The sequence below is a fragment of the Salvelinus namaycush genome, unplaced genomic scaffold (genome assembly GCF_016432855.1).
Source record: "Salvelinus namaycush isolate Seneca unplaced genomic scaffold, SaNama_1.0 Scaffold725, whole genome shotgun sequence".
NCBI lineage: Eukaryota > Metazoa > Chordata > Actinopteri > Salmoniformes > Salmonidae > Salvelinus > Salvelinus namaycush.
The window spans coordinates 99,185-117,124 of NW_024061448.1; the positions used below are offsets into that span (position 1 = coordinate 99,185).

Below are 17,940 nucleotides of genomic sequence, written 5' to 3' on the forward strand. Positions count from 1 at the left end.
AGGTGGGATCTGTTCCTGGGTCAGCGCTCCTACTGAGACACTTCATACAGATGACCTGCGTTCTATTGGTGGATTTTCTATCAGGAACAGTTCAGTTATCCTACTGCACACACCAAGTCATTCCACAGGTATCCTACTGCACACACCAAGTCATTCCACAGGTATCCTACTGCACACACCAAGTCATTCCACAGGTATCCTACTGCACACACCAAGTCATTCCACAGGTATCCTACTGCACACACAGCAAGGCATTCCACAGGTATCCTACTGCCCAGGACCTTCCACAGGTATCCTACTGCACACACCAAGTTATTCCACAGGCATCCTACTGCACACACCAAGTCATTCCACAGGTATCCTACTGCACACACCAAGTTATTCCACAGGTATCCTACTGCACACACCAAGTTATTCCACAGGTATCCTACTGCACACACCAAGTCATTCCACAGGTATCCTACTGCACACACCAAGTCATTCCACAGGTATCCTACTGCACACCCCAAGTCATTCCACAGGTATCCTACTGCACACACCAAGTCATTCCACAGGTATCCTACTGCACACACCAAGTCATTCCACAGGTATCCTACTGCACACACCAAGTCATTCCACAGGTATCCTACTGCACACACCAAGTCATTCCACAGGTATCCTACTGCACACACCAAGTCATTCCACAGGTATCCTACTGCACACACAGCAAGTCATTCCACAGGTATCCTACTGCACACACAGCAAGTCATTCCACAGGTATCCTACTGCACACACCAAGTCATTCCACAGGTATCCTACTGCACATGGATTTGTCATCTGACTGGGGTAACCTAAGTGTTTTAGTAGGGGTGTGTTGTGACTGGGGTAACCTAAGTGTTTCAGTAGGGGTGTGTTGTGACTGGGGTAACCTAAGTGTTTTAGTAGGGGTGTGTTGTGACTGGGGTAACCTAAGTGTTTCAGTAGGGGTGTGTTGTGACTGGGGTAACCTAAGTGTTTTAGTAGGGGTGTGTTGTGACTGGGGTAACACCTCATTTCAAAAGGAAAGCAGACTAGTACATTTTTACAAAAAATGTTTATTCCAACAGTCATTAAATCCCATTTTAAAAACAACTTGTAGCTATTGACCCGTGGTTGCCGTGTTACAAGCCGTGTGTCTGTAAGCTGAACACGTCTGAAGGATCCCTGATTGAAAGTAACGGTCAGATCACACAAACACAGGAATAGACGTCAGTCAAACCGGCTCATAGTAGGAATCCCAGGTGAGATGAACCTAAAGCACCTCACTGCTCAGAATAGTAGGAATCCTTCAAAACGTGGCACCCTATTCTCTAAATAGTGCCCTAAATTTGACCAGGGTCCTGGTTTAAAGTAGTGCACTATATAGGGATTAGGGTGCCACTTGGGACTTCACCGACATGTAGTATAGGGCCAGTGATCCGGTCCTAACTGGCCAACTAAACACATCAGTAGCTTGACAACTTCTCTGCATCATTAAAAAAAACATTTTTGAAGTCTATAAAAAAACAAAACGACACTCCAATCTACTGGTGAGCTTTCTAGGGAGGTCCCAGACCAGGCTAGTGGTGAGCTCTCTAGGAGGCTGGAGGTCCCAGACCAGGCTAGTGGTGAGCTCTCTAGGAGGCTGGAGCTCCCAGACCAGGCTAGTCGTCAGTCTCCTAGTGGCGAACTCTCTAGGAGGCTGGAGCTCCCAGACCAGGCTAGTCGTCCTCCTCCTAGTGGCGAACTCTCTAGGAGGCTGGAGCTCCCAGACCAGGCTAGTCGTCCTCCTCCTAGTGGTGAACTCTCTAGGAGGCTGGATCTCCCAGACCAGGCTAGTCGTCCTCCTCCTAGTGGTGGGGCTCCAGCCTCCTAGAGAGCTCCAGACCAGGCTAGTCGTCAGTCTCCTTCTCCTCCTCTCCTCCCTGGTAGTGTCGGTACTCTGGCTTCAGCTCCCACGTGTTCTTGTGGGTTCCCTTCACGTTGTAGATGCCGATGTCACGCAGAATCTCTTTCAGGTAACTCTGAATGAGGGCGGAGGAGGAGAGACAAGCGAGAGTTAAGAGGTGTTGTATTATAATATAGACTGCGATCAGACAGGAATAGGGAGCCGGAAAGAGCGTTGAGTTTCCAGTCTAGAATTCCCTGTTGAATCTTCTACAAAAAGGAAATATTGTGTAGAAATTATTACATCACTAACTTGACAAAAATCCACCTGATTGAAACAAACCACCACAGACGACCCGTTTATTAGACAGCCGTCTCTACGGCGGCAGATTGACGAGGCCACCACAGTCGACCCGTTTATTAGACAGCCGTCTCTACGGCGGCAGATTGACGAGGCCACCACAGTCGACCCGTTTATTAGACAGCCGTCTCTACGGCGGCAGATTGACGAGGCCACCACAGTCGACCCGTTTATTAGACAGCCGTCTCTACGGCGGCAGATTGACGAGGCCACCACAGTCGACCCGTTTATTAGACAGCCGTCTCTACGGCGGCAGATTGACGAGGCCACCACAGACGACCCGTTTATTAGACAGCCGTCTCTACGGCGGCAGATTGACGAGGCCACCACAGTCGACCCGTTTATTAGACAGCCGTCTCTACGGCGGCAGATTGACGAGGCCACCACAGTCGACCCGTTTATTAGACAGCCGTCTCTACGGCGGCAGATTGACGAGGCCACCACAGACGACCCGTTCAATAGACTGCCGTCTCTACGGCGGCAGATTGACGAGGCCACCACAGACGACCCGTTCAATAGACTGCCGTCTCTACGGCGGCAGATTGACGAGGCCACCACAGACGACCCGTTCAATAGACTGCCGTCTCTACGGCGGAAGATTGACGAGGCCACCACAGACGACCCGTTTATTAGACAGCCGTCTCTACGGCGGCAGATTGACGAGGCCACCACAGACGACCCGTTTATTAGACAGCCGTCTCTACGGCGGCAGATTGACGAGGCCACCACAGTCGACCCGTTTATTAGACAGCCGTCTCTACGGCGGCAGATTGACGAGGCCACCACAGACGACCCGTTTATTAGACAGCCGTCTCTACGGCGGCAGATTGACGAGGCCACCACAGACGACCCGTTCAATAGACTGCCGTCTCTACGGCGGCAGATTGACGAGGCCACCACAGTCGACCCGTTTATTAGACAGCCGTCTCTACGGTGGCAGATTGACGAGGCCACCACAGACGACCCGTTTATTAGACAGCCGTCTCTACGGCGGCAGATTGACGAGGCCACCACAGACGACCCGTTCAATAGACTGCCGTCTCTACGGCGGAAGATTGACGAGGCCACCACAGACGACCCGTTTATTAGACAGCCGTCTCTACGGCGGCAGATTGACGAGGCCACCACAGTCGACCCGTTCATTAGACAGCCGTCTCTACGGCGGCAGATTGACGAGGCCACCACAGACGACCCGTTTATTAGACAGCCGTCTCTACGGCGGCAGATTGACGAGGCCACCACAGACGACCCGTTTATTAGACAGCCGTCTCTACGGCGGCAGATTGACGAGGCCACCACAGACGACCCGTTTATTAGACAGCCGTCTCTACGGCGGCAGATTGACGAGGCCACCACAGACGACCCGTTTATTAGACAGCCGTCTCTACGGCGGCAGATTGACGAGGCCACCACAGTCGACCCGTTCATTAGACAGCTGTCTCTCTTTTCTGTAGTCAATAGGCTGGACATAAAATGGATGACAATGTTTCACGAGAGACGGACACTTTTTAAATCCTGCATGTGTAACAGTATAACTTTAAACCGTCCCCTCGCCCCGACACGGGCGCGAACCAGGGACCCTCTGCACACATCAACAACTGACACCCACGAAGCGTCGTTACCCATCGCTCCACAAAAGCCGCGGCCCTTGCAGAGCAAGGGGCAACACTACTTCTAGGTTTCAGAGCAAGTGACGTAACTGATTGAAATGCTACTAGCGCGTACCCGCTAACTAGCTAGCCATTTCACATCCGTTACACGTTTCTCTGAAAAATAGCCTGTACCTAAAATGGCAACGAAAAAACAAGTTAAAATGGACAATCACAACTGTTGTCCAGGAGTTTCAGCCCATTGTCATGATCAGTGGCTTCAAGTTTGTATCTGTCAAATTATTTTTGACAAGTTGATTTATAGAGAAAATTAAATACGTCTGCATTTCCCGCTGTGTAAACACATTGTAAAATAAGCTTGCGATAACTCCTAATAAAGTTGGGTAGCTGATATTCAGAGTTTAAAATAGACGAAATTGATTAGTCACAGGAATCAGGACTAATAAAGCCAATGCAGCGGCCTGTTTTACAAACAGTGTGTCTGCCACATGGATGGACATTCATACAATTGAGGGGCGACATGGTTGGCTACACCCCAGTAAGCACAACGTCTTTCTGACGTTAAAAATACGTATTTTCCAGATGTTGATATCAGGTTCATTTTTGGTTCTGAATGAAAGTTGAAAATAAGTCATTTATAGACGTCAATGTTTGGGCCAAATCAAGGTTCCCCCACGGCGCCCCTCTCCCCCCCCCCCACGGCGCCTCACTCCCCCCCCACGGCGCCTCACTCCCCCCCCCACGGCGCCTCACCCCCCCACAGTAAGTATCATTCCTCACCACAGGTTATTTGGTGACGTCCACCAGGTCCTTGATGTTGTAATACCGGGTGTTTCTAGTAGTAAACAGTATATAGTAGTATCTCACCACAGGTTGTTTGGTGACGTCCACCAGGTCCTTGATGTTGTAATACCGGGTGTTTCTAGTAGTAAACAGTATATAGTAGTATCTCACCACAGGTTGTTTGGTGACGTCCACCAGGTCCTTGATGTTGTAATACCGGGTGTTTCTAGTAGTAAACAGTATATAGTAGTATCTCACCACAGGTTGTTTGGTGACGTCCACCAGGTCCTTGATGTTGTAATACCGGGTGTTTCTAGTAGTAAACAGTATATAGTAGTATCTCACCACAGGTTGTTTGGTGACGTCCACCAGGTCCTTGATGTTGTAATACCGGGTGTTTCTAGTAGTAAACAGTATATAGTAGTATCTCACCACAGGTTGTTTGGTGACGTCCACCAGGTCCTTGATGTTGTAATACCGGGTGTTTCTAGTAGTAAACAGTATATAGTAGTATCTCACCACAGGTTGTTTGGTGACGTCCACCAGGTCCTTGATGTTGTAATACCGGGTGTTTCTAGTAGTATATAGTAGTATCTCACCACAGGTTGTTTGGTGACGTCCACCAGGTCCTTGATGTTGTAATACCGGGTGTTTCTAGTAGTAAACAGTATATAGTAGTATCTCACCACAGGTTGTTTGGTGACGTCCACCAGGTCCTTGATGTTGTAATACCGGGTGTTTCTAGTAGTATATAGTAGTATCTCACCACAGGTTGTTTGGTGACGTCCACCAGGTCCTTGATGTTGTAATACCGGGTGTTTCTAGTAGTAAACAGTATATAGTAGTATCTCACCACAGGTTGTTTGGTGACGTCCACCGGGTCCTTGATGTTGTAATACCGGGTGTTTCTAGTAGTAAACAGTATATAGTAGTATCTCACCACAGGTTGTTTGGTGACGTCCACCAGGTCCTTGATGTTGTAATACCGGGTGTTTCTAGTAGTAAACAGTATATAGTAGTATCTCACCACAGGTTGCTTGGTGACGTCCACCAGGTCCTTGATGTTGTAATACCGGGTGTTTCTAGTAGTAAACAGTATATAGTAGTATCTCACCACAGGTTGTTTGGTGACGTCCACCAGGTCCTTGATGTTGTAATACCGGGTGTTTCTAGTAGTAAACAGTATATAGTAGTATCTCACCACAGGTTGTTTGGTGACGTCCACCAGGTCCTTGATGTTGTAATACCGGGTGTTTCTAGTAGTAAACAGTATATAGTAGTATCTCACCACAGGTTGTTTGGTGACGTCCACCAGGTCCTTGACGTTGTAATACCGGGTGTTTCTAGTAGTAAACAGTATATAGTAGTATCTCACCACAGGTTGTTTGGTGACGTCCACCAGGTCCTTGATGTTGTAATACCGGGTGTTTCTAGTAGTAAACAGTATATAGTAGTATCTCACCACAGGTTGTTTGGTGACGTCCACCAGGTCCTTGATGTTGTAATACCGGGTGTTTCTAGTAGTAAACAGTATATAGTAGTATCTCACCACAGGTTGTTTGGTGACGTCCACCAGGTCCTTGATGTTGTAATACCGGGTGTTTCTAGTAGTAAACAGTATATAGTAGTATCTCACCACAGGTTGTTTGGTGACGTCCACCAGGTCCTTGATGTTGTAATACCGGGTGTTTCTAGTAGTAAACAGTATATAGTAGTATCTCACCACAGGTTGTTTGGTGACGTCCACCAGGTCCTTGATGTTGTAATACCGGGTGTTTCTAGTAGTAAACAGTATATAGTAGTATCTCACCACAGGTTGTTTGGTGACGTCCACCAGGTCCTTGATGTTGTAATATTGATGTTTCTCAAAAGCCGAGAACAACATGTCCAACACCTGCTGCTTGTCGGCCCTCGCTCTTTTACCTTCGTCCTTCTTCTTCCTGTCATACTCCAGCTGGACACACACACACACACTGTATTAGTCCAACTCAGGGGAGGGAGGGAGGGAGGGGGAGGGGGGGAGGGAGGGAGGGGGAGAGAGGGGGGAGAGAGGGAGGGAGGGGGAGAGAGGGAGGGGGAGAGAGGGAGGGAGAGGGAAAGAGGGAGGGAGAGAGGGAGAGAGGGAAAGAGGGAGGGAGGGAGGGAGGGAGGGAGGGAGGGAAAGAGGGAGGGAGGGAGGGAAAGAGAGAGGGAGGGAATGTCTGGCTGTTTTTTTTGTTGTTGTTGAAGGGGCATAAAATGTGTACAGACAGCGCACATCGTCGTAACAGAGAAACGACCGCTCGTGCAGCCAGCCAAGGCTCCTTACGTTGTAGGAATGGTTGGCCACTGGTTTGTAGTTGGTGGTAACAGCCTTTTCTAGTTGCTGAGACAATCTCACTGGCTTGGATAACTCTTCTATCTGCAGTCTGGGGACACGAGACAGCAGTGAGAGTCAGCGAGAGAGAGAGTCAGCAAGAGAGAGAGTCAGCAAGAGAGAGAGTCAGCAAGAGAGAGAGAGTCGGCGAGAGAGAGAGTCGGCGAGAGAGAGAGTCGGCGAGAGAGAGAGAGTCAGCGAGAGAGAGAGAGAGAGTCAGCGAGAGAGAGAGAGAGAGTCAGCGAGAGTCAGCGAGAGTCAGGGGAGAGTCAGAGAGTCAGCGAGAGAGAGAGAGAGTCAGCGAGAGAGAGAGAGAGTCAGCGAGAGAGAGAGTCAGCGAGAGAGAGAGTCAGCAAGAGAGAGAGAGAGAGAGAGAGAGAGAGAGAGAGAGAGAGAGTCAGCAAGAGAGAGAGTCAGCAAGAGAGAGAGAGAGAGAGAGAGAGTCAGCAAGAGAGAGAGTCAGCAAGAGAGAGAGTCAGCAAGAGAGAGAGAGAGAGAGAGAGAGAGAGTCGGCGAGAGAGAGAGTCGGCGAGAGAGAGAGTCGGCGAGAGAGAGAGAGTCAGCGAGAGAGAGAGAGAGAGTCAGCGAGAGAGAGAGAGAGAGTCAGCGAGAGAGAGAGAGAGAGTCAGCGAGAGAGAGAGAGAGAGTCAGCGAGAGTCAGAGAGAGTCAGCGAGAGTCAGCGAGAGAGTCAGAGAGTCAGCGAGAGAGAGAGAGAGTCAGCGAGAGAGAGAGAGAGTCAGCGAGAGAGAGAGAGAGTCAGCGAGAGAGAGAGTCAGCGAGAGAGAGAGAGAGTCAGCGAGAGAGAGAGAGTCAGCGAGAGAGAGAGAGAGTCAGCGAGAGAGAGAGAGAGAGTCAGCGAGAGAGAGAGAGAGAGTCAGCGAGAGAGAGAGAGAGTCAGCGAGAGAGAGAGAGAGTCAGCGAGAGAGAGAGAGAGTCAGCGAGAGAGAGAGAGAGTCAGCGAGAGAGAGAGAGAGTCAGCGAGCGAGAGAGAGAGTCAGCGAGCGAGAGAGAGAGTCAGCGAGCGAGAGAGAGAGTCAGCGAGCGAGAGAGAGAGTCAGCGAGAGAGAGAGAGTCAGCGAGAGAGAGAGTCAGCGAGAGAGAGAGTCAGCGAGAGAGAGAGTCAGCGAGAGAGAGTCAGTCAGAGAGAGAGTCAGTCAGAGAGAGAGTCAGTCAGAGAGAGAGAGAGAGGCAGCGAGAGAGAGAGTCAGCGAGAGAGAGAGAGAGAGTCAGCGAGAGAGAGAGAGAGAGTCAGCGAGAGAGAGAGAGAGAGTCAGCGAGAGAGAGAGAGTCAGCGAGAGAGAGAGAGAGAGTCAGCGAGAGAGAGAGAGAGAGTCAGCGAGAGAGAGAGAGAGTCAGCGAGAGAGAGAGAGAGTCAGCGAGAGAGAGAGAGAGTCAGCGAGAGAGAGAGAGAGTCAGCGAGAGAGAGAGAGAGTCAGCGAGAGAGAGAGTCAGCGAGAGAGAGAGAGAGTCAGCGAGAGAGAGAGAGAGTCAGCGAGAGAGAGAGAGAGTCAGCGAGAGAGAGTCAGCGAGAGAGAGTCAGCGAGAGAGAGTCAGCGAGAGAGAGAGTGAGTCAGCGAGAGAGAGAGAGTGTGTGTGTGTGTGTGTGTGTGTGTAGGTACGTACCTCTTGAGTTTCATGTAGTTCTCGCTGGCAGCAGGTCTACACTCTGCTCTCTGCACCACCAGGCCCTCCAGGGAGATTCTGTCTGTAGAAGGGAGAACCAGTGACGTCACTGTGTGTTGTTGACTCTCTCACTTGGCAACATCATTTCATCTGTTTTAATGTGATATTCCTCAGTGGCAGTACGACGCCACACAGCCAGGAGGAGAGAGACCAGCTGGTCACTAGGGTCGTCTAACGGGAGAAGAGACCAGCTGATCACTAGGGTCGTCTAACAGGAGAAGAGACCAACTGATCACTAGGGTCGTCTAACGGGAGAAGAGAGACCAACTGATCACTAGGGTCGTCTAACGGGAGAAGAGAGACCAACTGATCACTAGGGTCGTCTAACAGGAGAAGAGAAACCAACTGATCACTAGGGTCGTCTAACAGGAGAAGAGAAACCAACTGATCACTAGGGTCGTCTAACAGGAGAAGAGAGCCCAACTGATCACTAGGGTCGTCTAACTGGAGAAGAGAGACCAACTGAACACTAGGGTCGTCTAACGGGAGAAGAGAGACCAACTGAACACTAGGGTCGTCTAACTGGAGAAGAGAGACCAACTGATCACTAGGGTCGTCTAACTGGAGAAGAGACCAACTGATCACTAGGGTCGTCTAACGGGAGAAGAGAGACCAACTGATCACTAGGGTCGTCTAACGGGAGAAGAGAGACCAACTGATCACTAGGGTCGTCTAACTGGAGAAGAGACCAACTGATCACTAGGGTCGTCTAACTGGAGAAGAGAGACCAACTGATCACTAGGGTCGTCTAACGGGAGAAGAGAGATCAACTGATCACTGGGGTCGTCTAACGGGAGAAGAGAGCCCAACTGATCACTAGGGTCGTCTAACGAGAGAAGAGAGACCAACTGATCACTAGGGTCGTCTAACGGGAGAAGAGAGAACAACTGATCACTAGGGTCGTCTAACAAGAGAAGAGACCAACTGATCACTAGGGTCGTCTAACAGGATAAGAGAGACCAACTGATCACTAGGGTCGTCTAACAGGAGAAGAGACCAACTGATCACTAGGGTCGTCTGACGGGAGAAGAGAGACCAACTGATCACTAGGGTCGTCTAACTGGAGAAGAGAGACCAACTGATCACTAGGGTCGTCTAACGGGAGAAGAGAGATCAACTGATCACTGGGGTCGTCTAACGGGAGAAGAGAGCCCAACTGATCACTAGGGTCGTCTAACGAGAGAAGAGAGACCAACTGATCACTAGGGTCGTCTAACGGGAGAAGAGAGAACAACTGATCACTAGGGTCGTCTAACAGGAGAAGAGACCAACTGATCACTAGGGTCGTCTAACAGGATAAGAGAGACCAACTGATCACTAGGGTCGTCTAACAGGAGAAGAGACCAACTGATCACTAGGGTCGTCTGACGGGAGAAGAGAGACCAACTGATCACTAGGGTCGTCTAACGGGAGAAGAGAGACCAACTGATCACTAGGGTCGTCTAACGGGAGAAGACCAACTGATCACTAGGGTCGTCTAACGGGAGAAGTGAGACCAACTGATCACTAGGGTCGTCTGACGGGAGAAGAGAGACCAACTGATCACTAGGGTCGTCTAACGGGAGAAGAGAGACCAACTGATCACTAGGGTCGTCTAACGGGAGAAGAGACCAACTGATCACTAGGGTCGTCTAACGGGAGAAGAGACCAACTGATCACTAGGGTCGTCTAACAGGAGAAGAGACCAACTGATCACTAGGGTCGTCTGACGGGAGAAGAGAGACCAACTGATCACTAGGGTCGTCTAACTGGAGAAGAGAGACCAACTGATCACTAGGGTCGTCTAACGGGAGAAGAGAGATCAACTGATCACTGGGGTCGTCTAACGGGAGAAGAGAGCCCAACTGATCACTAGGGTCGTCTAACGAGAGAAGAGAGACCAACTGATCACTAGGGTCGTCTAACGGGAGAAGAGAGAACAACTGATCACTAGGGTCGTCTAACAGGAGAAGAGACCAACTGATCACTAGGGTCGTCTAACAGGATAAGAGAGACCAACTGATCACTAGGGTCGTCTAACAGGAGAAGAGACCAACTGATCACTAGGGTCGTCTGACGGGAGAAGAGAGACCAACTGATCACTAGGGTCGTCTAACGGGAGAAGAGAGACCAACTGATCACTAGGGTCGTCTAACGGGAGAAGACCAACTGATCACTAGGGTCGTCTAACGGGAGAAGTGAGACCAACTGATCACTAGGGTCGTCTGACGGGAGAAGAGAGACCAACTGATCACTAGGGTCGTCTAACGGGAGAAGAGAGACCAACTGATCACTAGGGTCGTCTAACGGGAGAAGAGACCAACTGATCACTAGGGTCGTCTAACGGGAGAAGAGACCAACTGATCACTAGGGTCGTCTAACAGATCACTAGGATCGTCTAACGGGAGAAGAGAGACCAACTGATCACTAGGGTCATCTAACGAGAGAAGAGACCAACAGATCACTAGGGTCGTCTAACAGGAGAAGAGACCAACTGATCACTAGGGTCGTCTAACAGGAGAAGAGAGACCAACTGATCACTAGGGTCGTCTAACGGGAGAAGAGAGACCAACTGTTCACTAGGGTCGTCTAACGGTAGAAGAGAGACCAACTGATCACTAGGGTCGTCTAACGGGAGAAGAGAGACCAACTGATCACTAGGGTCGTCTAACCGATCAACATTCTCTACCAGACAGAGGCCTAACCTCCAGCCTCCTGCCCAGGCTCCACACCTCTCACCAACCTCCACCAGACAGAGGCCTAGCCTCCACCAGACAGAGGCCTAACCTCCAGCCTCATGCCCAGGCTCCACACCTCTCACCAACCTCCACCAGTCAGAGGCCTAACCTCCACCAGACAGAGGCCTAACCTCCAGCCTCATGCCCAGGCTCCACACCTCACCAACCTCCACCAGACAGAGGCCTAGCCTCCACCAGACAGAGGCCTAACCTCCAGCCTCATGCCCAGGCTCCACACCTCACCAACCTCCACCAGACAGAGGCCTAGCCTCCACCAGACAGAGGCCTAACCTCCAGCCTCATGCCCAGGCTCCACACCTCTCACCAACCTCCACCAGTCAGAGGCCTAACCTCCACCAGACAGAGGCCTAACCTCCACCAGACAGAGGCCTAGCCTCCACCAGACAGAGGCCCAACCTCCAGCCTCATGCCCAGGCTCCACACCTCTCACCAACCTCCACCAGTCAGAGGCCTAGCCTCCACCAGACAGAGGCCCAACCTCCAGCCTCATGCCCAGGCTCCACACCTCTCACCAACCTCCACCAGACAGAGGCCTAACCTCCAGCCTCATGCCCAGGCTCCACACCTCTCACCAACCTCCACCAGACAGAGGCCTAGCCTCCACCAGACAGAGGCCCAACCTCCAGCCTCATGCCCAGGCTCCACACCTCACCAACCTCCACCAGTCAGAGGCCTAGCCTCCACCAGACAGAGGCCTAACCTCCAGCCTCATGCCCAGGCTCCACACCTCTCACCAACCTCCACCAGACAGAAGCCTAACCTCCACCAGACAGAGGCCTAACCTCCACCAGACAGAGGCCTAACCTCCAGCCTCATGCCCAGGCTCCACACCTCTCACCAACCTCCACCAGACAGAGGCCTAACCTCCAGCCTCATGCCCAGGCTCCACACCTCTCACCAACCTCCACCAGACAGAGGCCTAACCTCCACCAGACAGAGGCCTAGCCTCCACCAGACAGAGGCCTAGCCTCCACCAGACAGAGGCCTAACCTCCAGCCTCACGCCCAGGCTCCACACCTCTCACCAACCTCCACCAGCCAGAGGCCTAACCTCCACCAGACAGAGGCCCAACCTCCAGCCTCATGCCCAGGCTCCACACCTCTCAGTGGGGAAGAGACTGAAGGGACTCACCTGGGCCTGTCCCCGCCCGCGAAACTGAGATGCTGCCATCAGATCTCTCTTCTGACTGGCCTACAGGGAGGGAGGGAGGAGAGGGTGGGCCAATAAGAAACAACACCAGGGTTTAGACTAGCCGCTTTCTGGCGAAGAGGCAGTAACCACGGAGATGAACTGCCCGGCAACGACGGTTGGTCTTCAACGCGTTGCGGAACAACACATCTGACGGTGGCCAGACTTCACACTCAAACCAGGAAGTATCTCAAACAGAACTTTAGAAACTGTCTACAACTCACATACAAGGATAAACCATGAGCTTCACACTGACACACTGACACACCCTCGAGGGAGGGAGAGGAGAGAGGAAGGACGGAGAGGACGGGGACGTGCACATTAGAAGAGGCATCAAGATCATGCACAAATCATGACGTCAAACCAAGCACTCCACACCAGATCAATACCATCATATTGATTGGTTTGTTTACGTTATTAACGAGCTCCACATATCATTCAGCAGTAGATCATATCCACACTGCTGAGCTGATCGATTAACAGTGGTTCTGATCCGAGCAGAGAGACAGCCAGCGGAGTTACTGAGACAAGCAGAGAGACAGCCAGCGGAGTTACTGAGACAAGCAGAGAGACAGCCAGCGGAGTTACTGATCCGAGCAGAGAGACAGCCAGCGGAGTTACTGATCCGAGCAGAGAGACAGCCAGCGGAGTTACTGAGACAAGCAGAGAGACAGCCAGCGGAGTTACTGAGACAAGCAGAGAGACAGCCAGCGGAGTTACTGAGACAAGCAGAGAGACAGCCAGCGGAGTTACTGAGACAAGCAGAGAGACAGCCAGCGGAGTTACTGAGACAAGCAGAGAGACAGCCAGCGGAGTTACTGATCCGAGCAGAGAGACAGCCAGCGGAGTTACTGAGACAAGCAGAGAGACAGCCAGCGGAGTTACTGATCCGAGCAGAGAGACAGCCAGCGGAGTTACTGATCCGAGCAGAGAGACAGCCAGCGGAGTTACTGAGACAAGCAGAGAGACAGCCAGCGGAGTTACTGAGACAAGCAGAGAGACAGCCAGCGGAGTTACTGATCCGAGCAGAGAGACAGCCAGCGGAGTTACTGAGACAAGCAGAGAGACAGCCAGCGGAGTTACTGAGACAAGCAGAGAGACAGCCAGCGGAGTTACTGATCCGAGCAGAGAGACAGCCAGCGGAGTTACTGATCCGAGCAGAGAGACAGCCAGCGGAGTTACTGATCCGAGCAGAGAGACAGCCAGCGGAGTTACTGAGACAAGCAGAGAGACAGCCAGCGGAGTTACTGAGACAAGCAGAGAGACAGCCAGCGGAGTTACTGATCCGAGCAGAGAGACAGCCAGCGGAGTTACTGATCCGAGCAGAGAGACAGCCAGCGGAGTTACTGAGACAAGCAGAGAGACAGCCAGCGGAGTTACTGAGACAAGCAGAGAGACAGCCAGCGGAGTTACTGAGACAAGCAGAGAGACAGCCAGCGGAGTTACTGATCCGAGCAGAGAGACAGCCAGCGGAGTTACTGATCCGAGCAGAGAGACAGCCAGCGGAGTTACTGAGACAAGCAGAGAGACAGCCAGCGGAGTTACTGATCCGAGCAGAGAGACAGCCAGCGGAGTTACTGAGACAAGCAGAGAGACAGCCAGCGGAGTTACTGAGACAAGCAGAGAGACAGCCAGCGGAGTTACTGAGACAAGCAGAGAGACAGCCAGCGGAGTTACTGAGACAAGCAGAGAGACAGCCAGCGGAGTTACTGAGACAAGCAGAGAGACAGCCAGCGGAGTTACTGAGACAAGCAGAGACAGCCAGCGGAGTTACTGATCCGAGCAGAGAGACAGCCAGCGGAGTTACTGATCCGAGCAGAGAGACAGCCAGCGGAGTTACTGAGACAAGCAGAGAGACAGCCAGCGGAGTTACTGATCCGAGCAGAGAGACAGCCAGCGGAGTTACTGAGACAAGCAGAGAGACAGCCAGCGGAGTTACTGAGACAAGCAGAGAGACAGCCAGCGGAGTTACTGAGACAAGCAGAGAGACAGCCAGCGGAGTTACTGATCCGAGCAGAGAGACAGCCAGCGGAGTTACTGATCCGAGCAGAGAGACAGCCAGCGGAGTTACTGATCCGAGCAGAGAGACAGCCAGCGGAGTTACTGAGACAAGCAGAGGACCTTCATCTGTTCTGCTGTGGCAACATAAATTAAACACGCAGCCCGCAACAAAGACAGAGAGATGGAGAGAGATGGGAAGAGGCAGAGAGAGAGATGGGAAGAGATGGGAAGGGGCAGAGAGAGATGGGAAGGGGCAGAGAGAGATGGAGAGAGATGGGAAGAGGCAGAGAGAGAGATGGGAAGAGATGGGAAGGGGCAGAGAGAGATGGGAAGGGGCAGAGAGAGATGGGAAGGGGCAGAGAGAGAGATGGGAAGAGATGGGAAGGGGCAGAGAGAGATGGGAAGGGGCAGAGAGAGATGGAGAGAGATGGGAAGAGGCAGAGAGAGAGATGGAGAGAGACGGGAAGGGGCAGAGAGAGATGGAGAGAGATGGGAAGGGGCAGAGAGAGATAGAGAGAGATGGGAAGGGGCAGAGAGAGAGATGGAGAGAGGCGGGAAGGGGCAGAGAGAGATGGAGAGAGATGGGAAGGGGCAGAGAGAGACGGGAAGGGGCAGAGAGAGATGGAGAGAGATGGGAAGAGGCAGAGAGAGATGGGAAGGGGCAGAGAGAGAGAGATGGAGAGAGATGGGAAGGGGCAGAGAGAGAGATGGAGAGAGATGGGAAGGGGCAGAGAGAGACGGGAAGGGGCAGAGAGAGATGGAGAGAGATGGGAAGAGGCAGAGAGAGATGGGAAGGGGCAGAGAGAGAGAGATGGAGAGAGATGGGAAGGGGCAGAGAGAGAGATGGAGAGAGGCGGGAAGGGGCAGAGAGAGAGATGGAGAGAGGCGGGAAGGGGCAGAGAGAGAGATGGAGAGAGGCGGGAAGGGGCAGAGAGAGAGAGACGGGAAGGGGCAGAGAGAGATGGAGAGAGACGGGAAGGGGCAGAGAGAGAGATGGAGAGAGACGGGAAGGGGCAGAGAGAGAGATGGAGAGAGACGGGAAGGGGCAGAGAGAGAGATGGAGAGAGACGGGAAGGGGCAGAGAGAGAGATGGAGAGAGACGGGAAGGGGCAGAGAGAGAGACGGGAAGGGGCAGAGAGAGAGACGGGAAGGGGCAGAGAGAGAGACGGGAAGGGGCAGAGAGAGAGACGGGAAGGGGCAGAGAGAGAGACGGGAAGGGGCAGAGAGAGAGACGGGAAGGGGCAGAGAGAGAGACGGGAAGGGGCAGAGAGAGAGACGGGAAGGGGCAGAGAGAGAGATGGGAAGGGGCAGAGAGAGAGATGGAGAGAGACGGGAAGGGGCAGAGAGAGAGACGGGAAGGGGCAGAGAGAGAGACGGGAAGGGGCAGAGAGAGAGACGGGAAGGGGCAGAGAGAGAGACGGGAAGGGGCAGAGAGAGAGATGGGAAGGGGCAGAGAGAGAGATGGGAAGGGGCAGAGAGAAAGATGGAGAGAGACGGGAAGGGGCAGAGAGAGAGACGGGAAGGGGCAGAGAGAGAGATGGAGAAGGAGAGAGAGGCGGAGGGATACACACAGTACTACTTACCCTGAGGCGGAGGGATACACACATACACACAGTACTACTTACCCCGAGGCGGAGGGATACACACAGAACTACTTACCCTTAGATGACTCTAATGGGTGAAAGGACAACACAAGGTATTTAGACAGTGAATATTATCTGACTACACATTCAAATAGAGGTTATGACTCAAACAACATGGCTTTCAGGTTATGGTCACTCAAACAGCACTTTACCCCCATACACCTAGGCGGCACGGCGCCCCGCGCACACTTAGGCGGCACGGCGCCCCGCGCACACTTAGGCGGCACGGCGCCCCGCGCACACTTAGGCGGCACGGCGCCCCGCGCACACTTAGGCGGCACGGCGCCCCGCGCACACTTAGGCGGCACGGCGCCCCGCGCACACTTAGGCGGCACGGCGCCCCGCGCACACAGGCGGCACGCACACTTAGATGGTATGGCGCCATTTAGCACACAGCTCCTGGGTGCACCAAAATAGACCAACATTTCTTCATCATCATCATCATCATCATGTTTACAACTGGAGGCCAGGGAACTGTTCCTTACCTGACTGGGTCTCGGTGAACACGGCCAGGGTCTGTCCTCCTACAGTCTGCATGGTGAACGGGTGGTCCCTGGGTGCCTGCACCCCCGATGGCTTGTCCCCCAGGCCGTCAATCATCGTCAGGTCTTCGTTCAGAGTGAATTCCACCTGGTGCCACAACAGAGTGTAAGTTATATCAGTTTGGGGCCAGGACACTGTTGACTGAGTTGGGATCAATATTCCATAGAAATGCAATTCATCCGTGTCTGTGCATTGACTCGTCAGACACCATAGTCAGTATTATTACCTCTGCTTTCCCTTGGTTCCTAACGCAAAAGAAGAAAACAACTGATTAGCTAAATCCCCTAAGCTAGCTACTTCTTTTTAGCCAGCAGAGAAAGTAAACAACGATGGTGATTACCAACAAACAATAATACAGGAACGAGCCAATTCTACATACTTGCCGATCCGGAGCTTCCCCACCTCTCCCCTGCCTGATGCTTTGGCCCATTGCTGGGACAGGTATTTGGGCACCTGTGGGCACAGACACTGGTTGTTAGCTAGCTAGCCAACTTGTGCAGTGTGATGATAATGATAGTTACTGTAGTCTACTTCAATAGATCGCTTGTCTCGTCCTCATCCATCCGCGCTGCCACTAGCTTGCTAACGTGTTAGCCGCTAGCTAGCTACTGTTTATACCCTACATTTCCAACGTACCTTGACCAGCCACACGCCCGTGTTCTGTTTAGCACCAGTTAAATCCACTTCGCCTTTCTCTGACATGTTTAAAACGTTGAAATCACCTCTTACACGTTACCATTACAATTCGTTTGGCGTTATGAGGTAGGCTAGCTAACGTTACCTAAACAACACACGGTCCGGTAAAATGAACAAACCATAACTACGGAGGCGCAAGAGAGACAGAAAGGACGCGCGAAACAAAAAATACAAGAACTCGAAGTTCGGTGGTCAATGAAAAAATGTATTGTTCGAATATATTTTAATCAAATAACTCATATTCATACCTACAGGGGCGCCGATTCTAAGGACCTGTGACTGACAGGGGCCCTAAAAAATTATTAGAACATTAGGTTTAAAAAAAATCTATATTAAATTATTAACCTATCATCATTAATATAATATTTTATTTACAATGTAAATAAATTGAATTGCGAGTGAGGAGTGCTGGTGTGAGCATCATGTCTCAAATTCCTAAAGAAAAATCTGGCT

The 17,940-nt window shown here is 51.9% G+C and overlaps 1 protein-coding gene across 2 annotated transcripts; it reads right to left on the minus strand.

Annotated features, from left to right (window-relative positions):
- Positions 1-1,053: 1,053 nt before the first annotated feature.
- Positions 1,054-17,611, minus strand: LOC120042595 (general transcription factor IIF subunit 2-like). Of its 2 annotated transcripts, XM_038987419.1 has the most exons (10): positions 17,428-17,611; positions 17,171-17,244; positions 17,018-17,036; positions 16,734-16,878; positions 16,265-16,276; positions 12,548-12,607; positions 8,619-8,700; positions 6,947-7,046; positions 6,449-6,592; positions 1,054-2,021 (listed from the first exon to the last, which is right to left on the minus strand). In XM_038987419.1, exons 1-10 carry the CDS (start codon positions 17,491-17,493, stop codon positions 1,890-1,892), a joined length of 834 nt encoding a protein of 277 aa, XP_038843347.1. In that variant the 5' UTR covers positions 17,494-17,611; the 3' UTR covers positions 1,054-1,889. The 2 variants fall into 2 exon arrangements, with proteins under 2 accessions (XP_038843347.1, XP_038843348.1); XM_038987420.1 differs by lacking the exon at positions 12,548-12,607.
- Between the last annotated feature and the right edge of the window lie 329 nt (positions 17,612-17,940).